The sequence below is a fragment of the Chinchilla lanigera genome, unplaced genomic scaffold (genome assembly GCF_000276665.1).
Source record: "Chinchilla lanigera isolate Chin_1 unplaced genomic scaffold, ChiLan1.0 scaffold00029, whole genome shotgun sequence".
Taxonomy (NCBI): Eukaryota; Metazoa; Chordata; class Mammalia; order Rodentia; family Chinchillidae; genus Chinchilla; species Chinchilla lanigera.
The window spans coordinates 19566368-19578711 of record NW_004955430.1 but is presented as its reverse complement, the minus strand read 5'-3'; the positions used below and the strand labels follow the sequence as shown (position 1 = coordinate 19578711).

At 38.1% G+C, this 12344-nt stretch overlaps 1 protein-coding gene across 1 annotated transcript in view; it reads right to left on the bottom strand.

The window, feature by feature from the left end:
- The window catches only part of Cmc1 (C-x(9)-C motif containing 1), a 232046-nt gene extending 220711 nt beyond the window's left edge, over positions 1 to 11335 (bottom strand). The window contains exon 1 of the mRNA XM_005387540.1: positions 11263 to 11335. Within this exon, the coding sequence (XP_005387597.1) occupies positions 11263 to 11335 (73 nt within the window). The remainder of the gene's footprint in view (positions 1 to 11262) is intronic.
- Between the last annotated feature and the right edge of the window lie 1009 nt (positions 11336 to 12344).

Genomic DNA, 12344 nt, shown 5'->3' with positions numbered 1-12344 from the left:
ATTAGCTTTGTATGTCTATGTGCATTTTCATGAGAAACTACATTGAAGATATCAATATGTAATACAATAAGCATTGTTAATTCCCTACCACTCTGTTTGTAACTCTGTAATGTCTGTGCTGATCCTATGCTATTTTGTAAAATGTTGTTGGTCTGTTAGCATTTTCCTCCTTTTATTTCTAAAATAAAAAAAAAATTTAAAAAAATGATGGCTTTGCTCACATGAATTCTGGATGTATGGCTTCTGCGTGCAGTGCAGTTGGGTTTCCTTGTGTAGCAACTGAGTGCTCCAAGAGACTAAGCCAGAGACTGTCAGTCCCTTTAATGGCTAAACCTGAGACAAGTGTAGCTTGCCTTTAGTCATAATCTATTGGTCAAAGCAGTCTCACCTGTCTATCCAGTTTTCTCTCCCCTGCTACTATAGCCCTCATCTCTTCTTTGAAATTTCATCACAGGCATTTTCAGTCACAGCCCACAAACCATGTTCCTAGGAAGATATCTTTCTATGAGATAAAATAAATTAACTCCACACTTAGAGTCATCGTTGCCTGCTACTTATGTGATTATACTTGTGCTTCATATTACAGCTCACTAAACTTGTCACAAGGTGGTACCAATCTGTATTCCAGTCTATACTGTTCTGCTTTTCTTTGTAAGAACCTCTACTGTCTCAGAACATGCCATGTCCTTTCAAGACTAAGCCATACATACGCTTTTCATCTTCATCTGGAGTTTTGTAGAAAGTCCAAGATCAAGGCTCCAACAGATGTGGTAATTATTTTTAAATTTTTTTTTTATTTTAAGGATAAAGAATGAAAACATACTAACAAACACACTAGTCTGCATTAATAAATTAAAAGAATCTCATTTAATTTAACCAGAGCTAAGGTGAAGTTGGTCAATTCTCTTTTGAAGCCAATGATACACATTTTATTCTCTTATGTTAAGCTTAAAATGCTATTAGAAGCTTGAAATCCTGCCCTTTTTATATTTGAAAGTAAGCAGCATGGTTTCATATCCTTGGTTTATAATATTTTCCTAAATTTTCTAATATGCTGCTTATTTTCAGAACAAGCCCTTCTTTTCCCCCAGGTAGTTGTATTTGAAAGAACCATGAGGCTATCAAGATGGAAATTTTGCCTGATAAGTTTTCTGTAGAAATCATTTATTGATTTCGTACATCTTTCTTTTGATTGATAAAAAATAGACATCTTATGACTTTTTAGGTTAAAAAACACTCAGAGGTTTCCTTAACTTTTACGATATCTATTGTACCTACTAGCTTTTATTCATTCTTTCAGGTTCTTACACTAGTGAGACAGTAGGTATTTACACATAAAGGTCTGATTTATTTCACTTATGAGTATGGTCTGTAGGTGTGTCCATTTACCTATAAAAGTTTTATCTTTCTTTATAGATAAAACTCAAGTTTATCTTTCTTTATAGCTGAGTAATATTCCATTATATTAAAATACCACATTTTTTTTATCTATTCCTCAGTTGATGGGAATTTGGGTTGCTTCCATGATTTAGCTATTACAAATTGCTCTGCTATAAACATGGGTGCACATATATCACACCCCGCCAATTCAAAGACCCAGTCTGAGATGAATACACACTTCTCAGATAAAGAAATACAAATGGCAAATAAATACATGAGAAAATGTTCAACATCATTAGTCATTTGAGAATTGCAAATCAAAACAACACTGAGATTCCATCTTACCCCAGGAAGAATGGCTATCATCAAGAAATCAACCCATAACAAATGCTAGTGAGGCTGTTAGAAAAAGGGACACTTCTCCACTGCTGGTGGGTGTGTAGACTGGTGAAACCACTGTGGAAATCAGTCTGGAGATTCCTCAGTAAGCTAGGACTAGAGGTCTCATTCAACCCAGCTATTTCCCTTCTGGGTATTTTTCCAAAAGAACTGAAAACATCTTATCACAGATGTGGTAACTTATTAAGCTCCACTCTCAGGTTTTCAGATGACCACATTCTTGTTATTACATCCTCACGTGGCAGAGAGTGAACAGAAAGATCCTATGTCTTTTTATAAAGGTATCAATCTCTTTTTATAAAGGTATCAATCCCATTCACAAGGACATCATACTCTACAGTGGCTTATCTACTAGAGGCCTCACCTTTCAAGTGCCACCACCGTGAACACAGGCATCAGTGTTTGAAGGGGGGGCACACACAGACATTCCTTAGCATGGTCTTTCTAGCATTCTGAATCTCCAAAAAATTTCTCTGCATTCATTAGAGCTTTGTGTCATATCATTGCTTCTCTCTCCCTCTCTGTCTCTGTCTCTGTCTCTGTCTCTGTCTCTGTCTCTGTCTCTGTCTCTCTCTCTCTCTCTCTCTCTCTCTCTCTCTCTCTCTCTTTCTCCATTTCCCATGTTGATGTACAGTCTTTGAGGGAAGAGAGCATTTTCATTCATCTTTCTATCTCTTGTGTTTCAGCACTAGCATATAGGTCAGAAATATATCCTTAAAATGACAAATTTCAGGAAAAAGAACTATAAGGGACATGGCAGTGAAAAAGTCATGTGCTTTAAATGAGCTGACATTTCTTCTTTTCCTGAAAGTATCAAAGTGGAGAAGAGGAGGAGCATGGTGTTATGAAGGACCACACAATCTCTGGACATCAGTAAGCACTTGCTCACAGATAGAAAAGCTAAGTTTCCAAGCAGTATAAGATACCTGGTACTTGGTTTTTCATGCATTGCCATCAAGCCATTTCCTTAGAACTTTGGTATTTAGAACTAATACCAAATGCATTCTGCAAAATGTAGTGAAAATAGAGGGAAAAGTGAAACTTACAAATCCTCCTGGTACTGTCTACACTGCAATGGGTGTTGCATAGAATGACTTATGGGCACAAAACTGTGGTACCTTGTCTAGCCCTGCCACAAGAAACCTGTCCTTTTATATCATAGTCACTCACTTCATATTTCAATAATTTTGTTACTAACAAACATTAATGACATTTGTGCTGCAAGTGTTATCTCTGAATAGCGGACACATTCTTTGGGCAAGTGCACAACGAGTTAAAATTTTAATAGTGTGCTAGAGAAAATGTACATGTGTAGCCTAAAATAATTGTATTTTTCTTTCTGGAGTAAAAGATGTGCATATATGCCCTTAGATTTGTTTTAAGCTTTTTATTAGTTAATTTATTGCTAAAATAGTAAAGCTCATTGGGGTGAGGATTAGATGTTTGTCTTAATCTTGTGGCTTTCTGTAACAAAGTTCTAGAGTCTGGGTAAATTATAAACAACATCAATTTACTTCTCCTCGTTTTGAGGACTTGGGAATACATGAGCAAAGTGATGGTAGCCTGCTAAGGGCCTTGAACCTTCTAGTGCCTCCTCACAGGGCAGAATGGGCAAATAAGCCTTCTTGGGCTTCTTTTACAAGAGAACTAATCTCGCTCATGAGGACTGCACTATTGTGACTTAATCACACTTCCAGAAGGTCTTACCTCCTCATGCTATCACACTGGGGATTAGGTTTGAACATGAGAAGTTCTGGGGGAGACACACATATTCAGACCATAGTAATGTTCATTAGAATGCATGTCTGCTTTTCTTTTCCCCAGAGCAACCCGATGTCTACTAACCTTACATTCTTAATAATAGAATTTTCTTTCATTCTCCAAAATGTTTGGGGTTGAATTTTAAGCGACATAGTTACCCTACTGACAATTAAATAGACAAATTATTTCATTTATTATTTACCTCCATGGCACATTATTTCTTATTGTCAAATAGCAGCATAGGCATTTGGAGTAGCTTTCACGTTTTTTACCTAAATTCATAAGGAGAAATAGATTTTTTCATCATGACACAGTTTTGTACATATATATACTTTATGTATACTACATAAAACAAAAGTTTCAGGAAATGATATCTGTATATTTTCAAATCTAACATGGTCTGTTTTTAAATTGAAAAATCTCTGGTCATGACACATTAATTCCACTTCCTGACCAACAGCTTGAAAAATACCAATATTGCAGAAATGTTTTAAGATTGCAGCAGACTCCATCTGATGATTTTCCTTCACTGGGTGAACTCATGCAAGTCACCTACGTTCACCAAACAACATTCTGCCTACCTCAAGGTGGTGAAGTTAAATGAGATGATGTGGTTAATAAGCCCGGCATCTATTCGATATCTAATAAATATTCCTTTGTTTCTTTTTTCCTTCAAAACCAATAGGAGGACCTAGCTGAGGTTCATAGAGTTTAAACAGCGAAAAAAATAGTTTTCTATCCTCTGATCACCAAAGTCTGGCTAACGTGTTTAATCTCTGATAATGCATCTCCTAACACTTATTTCTATGTTTAACTAATAGTCACTTCTCAAAATCTCACAATTAACCCCAGAGTAGCACCTGTAACTTCTCAGAAGAAAAGAAAGGAAGAAAAGGAAGAAAAAGAAAATCAGGAGAAAGATTTAAAACCACTTTCTGCTGAGGGAGAACAGGTGATGAAGAAGTCAACTATATAATGAATAAGAAAGACAGGGCCATTCCTTTATTTCCATTCTGAAGCTACTCGTTTTTACACATAACTCTGCCCATTAGCAGAAGGATTTTTAAAAATACTAACCTTGGATTAAACAGGAGCATGTTTTTTTTTTTTTTAAGCAGAGATGTATTAGATTTATGTTTTGCATGTGAAAGGAGAACATAAATGAATTCTCTCTCTTCTTTCTGCATATGATCAATATATGTATTTGTGTGTGTGTGTGTGTGTGTGTGTGTGTGTGTGTGTGTGTGTTTATGAAATGCAGCACATAAGCAATAAGGGACAAAGATGAAGCCCAAACTATAGACTCCTGATGCCCCATAGTCCAGAAGGACCAAGAAGTGATAAAGTCAAACATGCTGCTTCTGGGTTGCTAGAATCCGGGCCTGATTCTGCAGGGGTCTGATTCTCCCTGTGTTGGTGAGCCTGATCCTGCGCATAACCCTATGAGCTAAGGAGCTCACCACAATGGTAGGGACAAGCCAGGTCCCATCATTCTGCAGCATGAGCCCCTGGGTCCCAGCCTGGGACAGATACCTCTCTATGAATGTGGTGTACAGTGGGTTTCTTGTCACTATATAAGAATCTAAAGTCATCTTGTTCCTTTGTCCTCACACTGTTTTTTTTTTCTTTTTTCACTTGACTCTGGCTCACTCAGTTCTACACTATGGTTAGTTTTTATTCTTTAAGGGCAATTCTTAACAATTCCCTTATATTTCAGAGCTCATTCTCTCTGAGTAATTCAGGTCCTTGCACAGTGTTCCTTGGGCAAGGCACTCAATCAATGGTGGTGATAATTCAGTCATTCACTTAACAAATACTTATTGAGCATCTAGTGACCAAGATAGAAATAAATTTGCTATTGATTTTTCAAATCACAAAATATAAAGATCACTTTTTGCTGCTCATCCTCTTCCACCTTCGACACAGGCTTCTCATGTCCACATCCATTCCAGATGCTGCTGGCCCTCCTTGCAAGCTTTCTGTTTTTCTTTCTCCATTCTTCAAGGAATTGAGTCTGTCCCCAGTAGTACATGGAAATTTGAATTAGAGCCAGGACTAGAACCCAGGCCTGTATATAATCAGAGATCAGCAAACAGCCAAACCTTGACATTTCTATTCATGGGGAGGAATCCCAGATGGGCCCGCTCAATACATGCTTCCAAATCAAAGAACATTTTCCTCTAAGGCATTATTAGGATACTGTCTAGCTAGAAGACATTCAGAGAAAATTCACTCTTTACCTGCCCTAGGGAAATGGGAAAATTCAATGTCTGAGTCATTTAACCAAGAGAGTAAGCCATGCTGGAAATTTTGTGTATGGTATTCTTTTAAAAAGCCCTTCTGTCTTTCTGACGACGGTAAGACTGCTGAATGTGGCCAAGCATATGAAGTTTCAAAGAATATTTCTTTTTTACTCAGACCTTGCATTCTCTATGTAATGAAAGGATTCTTGGCACATAGTTGGCAAGTACTATCTAGGTTTTCTGCATAACATAGTTTTTTAAAATAAGCTTTTAACTCAATAGACGTCAGGCTCCAATGAAAATACATGTGGCCTAACACGAGCAGAAATAAACACGATTCTAATCAATTTAACTGTTGACAATAGCGTGTGGATTCATTGCTTGGGGCCAAAGTTTTAAGAGTGGACTCTGATTTCTTGCAGGAACACCCCTCATTTATGTGTTCGAATAGGGTAATTAAGTGTCCAATTACCAGATTTGCATTGGCACATGGGGCCTTTGTGTGGGTAACATTCTGCATAGTTTGGGACCAGCTGAAACTTAGGCCTTTTATTTTCAAATCAATCCTCCAACAATAACATGGGTCTGATAAAGTTCCCATCTTGTCCTAATCTGAAGCCAGAGCTGAAGGCTTCCCTTTATTTTGGTGATTCAATGAAGTGGGTAACCAGAGTTATGATGTATAGCTTTTCTTCCTTACCATCCACTCTGAACAGTAATTAAACATTTTGAGTATTTTCAGACTGATCTTTTTTTGTCCTGCCAGCTCTGTAGGACTGATTACTGAAGGTAAAATACCTGTCAGTGTTCCTTATGATGATTTAGCCATATGTAGCTATTAAGCTGAAAAACCATTCATAAAACAATTTTATTCTTTCTTTTACCAAGTGCTGGGTATATCTATGACAGGTCTGATGACTATCAAATATCTGGTGAGATGTTCCCTGGACATGTTTAGTCACATGGCCAGTCTCATTGCAATAATTAAAATATCTTCTCTGGGATGTCCTATCCTTTCGGGATGTCTAGTCAAAGTGGAATAAATATATGCCTCTTTATCTGATTTAGTAGATGCAGTTAAAACCCTAGATTTAATGCCTGGAGCAGTTTTTTGAGGGGTCTAAAGGTAAAAGGTAGCAGGCAGCTGGTGGAAGGAACCGGAACTGGAAGGAACACTGAGCTTTCTCTTGCCTCTGGTATTTCCTGCTTTAGATGTAAAGACAGGTGGAAGTCTGGAACTAAGTACAGTGGTGCCTCAGTTTGTGAACTTAATTTGTTTTACAATTTGGGGGAAGATGGCTGTGTTTGTGTGGGGAAGACAGCCCTGGTTGTGTTTGTCGCCCGATATAGAGTTTGCAAACAGAAGCAAAATTTTGCCAAATGCTTTTGTTTGCAAACAGAAGTGACTGTGAAATGAGGCATTAGGTGCAGAGAAAGAAAGCTCCAAGGGAAATCCTTTATCTTCAATCTGAAGGAGAGGAGAGGTCCCTAAGAGCCAGAGCAAGATGAGAAAATATCATATTCTTACTCTTTCCTTATATTTTCTACCACCTCAGCTTCCTGGACATCCTGTGGTGGAAGTGGCAGCAGCAGTGACGGTGATGACAGTAACAGTCATGGCTGGTTAGGCACCCCACACTCTCAAGGTGAAGCGCTCCTCTGTCTGATGAAAGACACTGAGGGGTGAAATATATGCTGCTCATTCTCTCTTTATCTTTTTGCTACTTGGTTCTGGAGACAGGAAGAATCAACTTGTTGCTCTTCTTTCCCTAACCTTTAGTTTGCAAAGGGTCTTCATCTCCTTGCCTGTTATTTTTTCTGGAATATTTCTCTAGTACACTGACCACCACATTTGCATTTATTGTAATAGTGCGAGTCCAGGACTAAACTTCATCCTGGATAAAGCCTCTTCCTTTTGGAAGTAACTTTACCTGCCTGTGTTATGAAACTGTTTTGATCATCTCATAATTATCTCTGTACATGGGCTGCTGCCTCTGCCTGTGGATTCACCCTCATTCACCCTCCAAGACTTAGCTTGGTGCTTTGAACAAATCTTTGACTAACTAGCAAAGTTTTTTGTCTTCTAAATGAAACCTCTTAGGAAGTAGTAAAAGGTGTACATTAATATATCAATTAAGCATTAAATAGAAATGAAATTGACAGAATATTTTACTGAGGGTGGGCTAACAGATATTTTCATGTAAAATCATTCTTTGTATTGGACTAAAAAGTTGAAGATATTCAGTAATCAAATTTGAAGCACTTCAATTCATACTGTGTTCACTAATGTTGTATATTTGGTTGAAAGAGGGAGTAGAAAAATGAAATATTTCTGTATATTCTGAGAGTATAAAATCTTGCTGGGGAGATATAATCCTTGTATTGCCTTCAACAATTGAAATGCACACACAAAGTAAGTACCACAGTGGCCAAAATCTTGAGTTTTCATTTGTTGTCTGTAACTTATTATTCCTCATTAACATTGAGCACCTAACTTGGTGTAAGTCTGTTAGTTGGCCTAATGTTTTAAGTTAAACAGAATAGTCAGAGCTTGTAGTCTGAAGAAGCTTGTAGCTAAGCTGATAATTACTATAACAGAATAAAATTAGTCTTTAAAACAGTTATGAGCCGCATCTTCTAACAGCCAGCAGTCTTATTTTTCTTATGTATCAATGTCCCATTTTGGAAGTGGTGAAGGACTCAATCTGAGAAGAGGAGGGATACAGTTTTTTGGTTTTCTTTTTTTATTTGTAAGTGTTTGCAATATATAATGCTTACATTCCTGCTATGGAGTTGGTACATGTACATAACACATCTTAATTCCTTTTATCATCCTCTTTTCCCTCCCCTTTCTTCAGCTCTCGCTCCCCTTCCCATTTGAAAAAGACCTACTTCCATACTTCCTATTATCTATATTTTATTTTGGTCTTTAATTATAATGTGGGATTCTCATATAAAAGAAACCATGCAAATAGTTAAGCTTGTGTGTCTGATTTATTTTATTTAACATTAATGGTCTCAAGATACATCACTTTTCTACAAATGACTCAAGTTTATCTTTCTTTATGACAGAGTAGTATTGCATTCTGTGTAAGTATGTACCAACTTTTTCTATCCATTCATGTGTTGAAGGACATATAGTCCACTTCCATGATTTAGCTATTGTCTTAGTTGCTTTTCTCATTGCTGAGGCAAAATACCTGATACCCAAAGTTAAAGGAGGAAAGGATTATTAGCTTATGGCTTGTAGAAGTTTCAGTCCATACGCAGCTAGCTCAGAGGCAGGAAGGGTGGCTTGGCAGAGGGGCATCCCAGAGGAGAAACAGTTCATGACAAAAGAAGACAGGAAAAGCAAGCCAGGGAAGGGGACACAAGCCTCTTTCTGCCCCTTTTATCTTATCCAGACTGCTAGGATTAGGGTGGTGCTAATTCAATCAGTGGACTGACCCAGCAATCACCCACCCTTAATCCCAGCACCCTTAGTCCTAGCACCAAACCATGAATCAATCACAAACTCTGGATTTAGCTACCTCCCAAAAAGTCCAATCTAAAATTGCATAAGGCTTTGGAGGGAAGTCTAGATACAAATAACAGCTTTTATGAACTGTACTGCTATAAACATGGGCAGGTATATGTTACTATAATATAATTGTTATGGTTTGTGTCTGGGTGTCCCCCCAAAACCACATGCAGGCACGGGGCAGGCTTTTAGAATTTATGTTTGATTCATGGTCCAATTTTGGAGTTATGGATGTGAGTGTTACACCTGCCCTGGGGCGGGTAGTTTGCATACAATATAAGGGAGGGAAAGAGGCTGCTTGCCACCACTCCTCCCTTTTGCTCTTGCTTGCTGTCTTCTACTACCATGAACTGTTGCCCTGTGCCATGTGCCACCTTGCCTCGGAGCCAGCCGAGTATGGACTGAAACCTCCACAAACTTTCAGCTACATAAACCTTTCCTCCTTATTCTGGGCATCAGGTATTTTGTCTCAGCAACAAGAGAAAGTAACTAAGATGGTAATGTCATTAACTCTTTTTGGAAGATACCTAGAAAATGAGTAGCTGGACCAAATAGAATTTCTAGTTTTAGTGTTTTGAGGAATCTCCATACTGATTTTCATAGTGACTTGACCTACTAATATTCATTCCCACCAAAAATGTGGAAGGATTCCTTTTTTCCCTGCAGCCTTGCCAACATTTGTTATTACTGTGTTTGATTTCTTGACTATGGCTGTTCTTTCTGGATTAAGATGGGACTTCAGTGTTGTTTTAATTTGCATTTCTCTAATGTCCAGTTGTGGTTTTCATTGTGAGGTCTTTTACTTCCTTAGATAGGTTATTTTTTAAGTATGCAGGCTTTTTTGGTGGTGTTGTGGAGAGTAATTTTTCCTAATTTCTTTTTCCCTGGTTCAATATCAGTGTATAGGAATGCTATTGATTTTTGTGTGTTGATTTGGTGCCCTGCTACATTACTGAAGTTGATCATTAATTCTAAGTCTTTGGGCAGATTTTTTGGAGTTTTTTACTGTTACTTTTTTATTAGTACATGTTTGCGATACACAGTGACTATTTTCATTGTAAGCATTTGGTGCATGTACAGAATGCATCTTAATTTGTATCACATCCCCTTCCTCTCCTCTCCCCTCCCTCCTCCATCTCTTGGCCCTCTTCCCTTTTGCAAAAGCTCTATCTCCCTGTTTCCTTTTATCTGTCTTTTTATTTTGCTGTTTAATTTATTTATACTTTGGATGTAAGATCTGAGTGCAGTGGAAATTTTTATATAAGAGAAACCATGTAGTATTTAAACTTGTGTGTCTAATTGATTTCATTTAACATTATGGTTTCATGGTGCATCTATTTTCTCAAAAAATATTCAAATTTATTCTTTTTTATAGCAGAGTAGTACTCCACTGTGTATAAGTACCTGTTCTTCATCCATTCATCTGTTGGTGAACATATGTCTGCTTCCTGATTTTAGCCATCATGAACTGTACTGCTTTAAACATGCATATTTATCTCATACTTCAGATCGTTGGCTCTCAAAACATGCCGCAAATTGAAATCCTTGAGTGATTCTTGCATGCAGCTCAAGTTGTACACCAATGGTTTACCAAAATTCTCCTCAAGCTTTAATATGTGTCAAGTGACCCTTAGGAGCTTAATAAAATTCACATTCTTAAATAGTAGTGTGGAGCTGTGATTTGGAGTGTGTGTATGTGTCTGCTGTCTGCACACCGGTGTGTGTACGCAGTGCCTGTACACATGCGCATATTCTTCACATAGCTTTTATTGCTTCCTCACGCAGCAAAGCCTATCTCCAGTTTGAGTTTCCAACACAATGTCATACTGACCCTGAAGTGATCTCCTCATTCGTAGAGGCCTCCTGGTGAACCCACATGCTCAGGGCACACCGCCCCCCGACTTGTGCATCACAGCACCGTAGCAGCCCACTCTCTTAGGCAGTTCTCTGTGCTCTTACTGCCGGCTTCACTCCGATGTGCTTGTGGTGCTGCCTCCGGAGGGGCCGCACTGATAATGGCATCTGAGGGCATTCAATTAGCACATTTCAGCTTTCTCTGGTCATAGACACCTCATAATTTTTCACTAATGCAGTTGGATCTTTTTCTTTTTCCAAATCATTAGGCATCCCTTCCATGTTACTTTTCACTTTCCAGCCTGTAGTGGCTATGGATTCTATTTTAATACCATCTCAACACATCTGTGTGTTAGGGTAATTTAGGGAGAAATCAGGTGCTAACATTTTTTCAAAGAAGAGTTTCATTTTTTTTTTTGTATCTTACTAAGATATTGATCCTGCCTCCTCTCTTTAGCTGAATCAGAATATGAAGCCGTGGCACTAATAAATAAATGGGTGGAAGGCTGAGTCTGGGAAGTAGGGGAGAAAAGGCTGGGGACAAAGAAAGAAAGCTCCTGAGGATCGTGGCTGCAATATGGGGGGTAAAAACTGCTCTCTTTGGGGAGCAGGCACAGGTGGTGAGATCTTTATGTTGTCCTAAAGCCCAGTATCTTGGGAAGCAGAAGCCTTGGGAGAAAGGTGAGATCTGGAAACACTGCTAATGTGAGCTGAGGGGCAGGGTTCTGTTTCAAGGTGTGGCAGACTTTAAGGGGTACAGGAATCCTTCAGAAGAATCTTGTTTAAAATACTATTGCATATTATCCAGCCATAAAAAAGAATGAAATCCTTCCATTTGTGACAGTGTTAATGGATCAGGAGAAAAATATAAACCAGGTATAGGAAGACAGCAATTACATATTTCCTTTCATTTGTGGAAGCTATAAAAGTTATTCTCATAGAAACAGAGAGTGGCGTAGTACTCACTAGAGACCACTAAGCATAGGAGGGAGGAAGAGATAGAGAAAAGCTGATTAATGGTTACTGGTTACAAAATTGTTACTGGTTACATGTATAGTTAGATTGGAGGATTAAGGTCTGGTGATCCAAAGCACAGCAAGATGGCTGTACTTATTATCTAGCAATAATTTACTGTATATTTCAAAGTAGCTAGAAGAGAGTCTTTTGAATGTTCCCAACATAAAAAA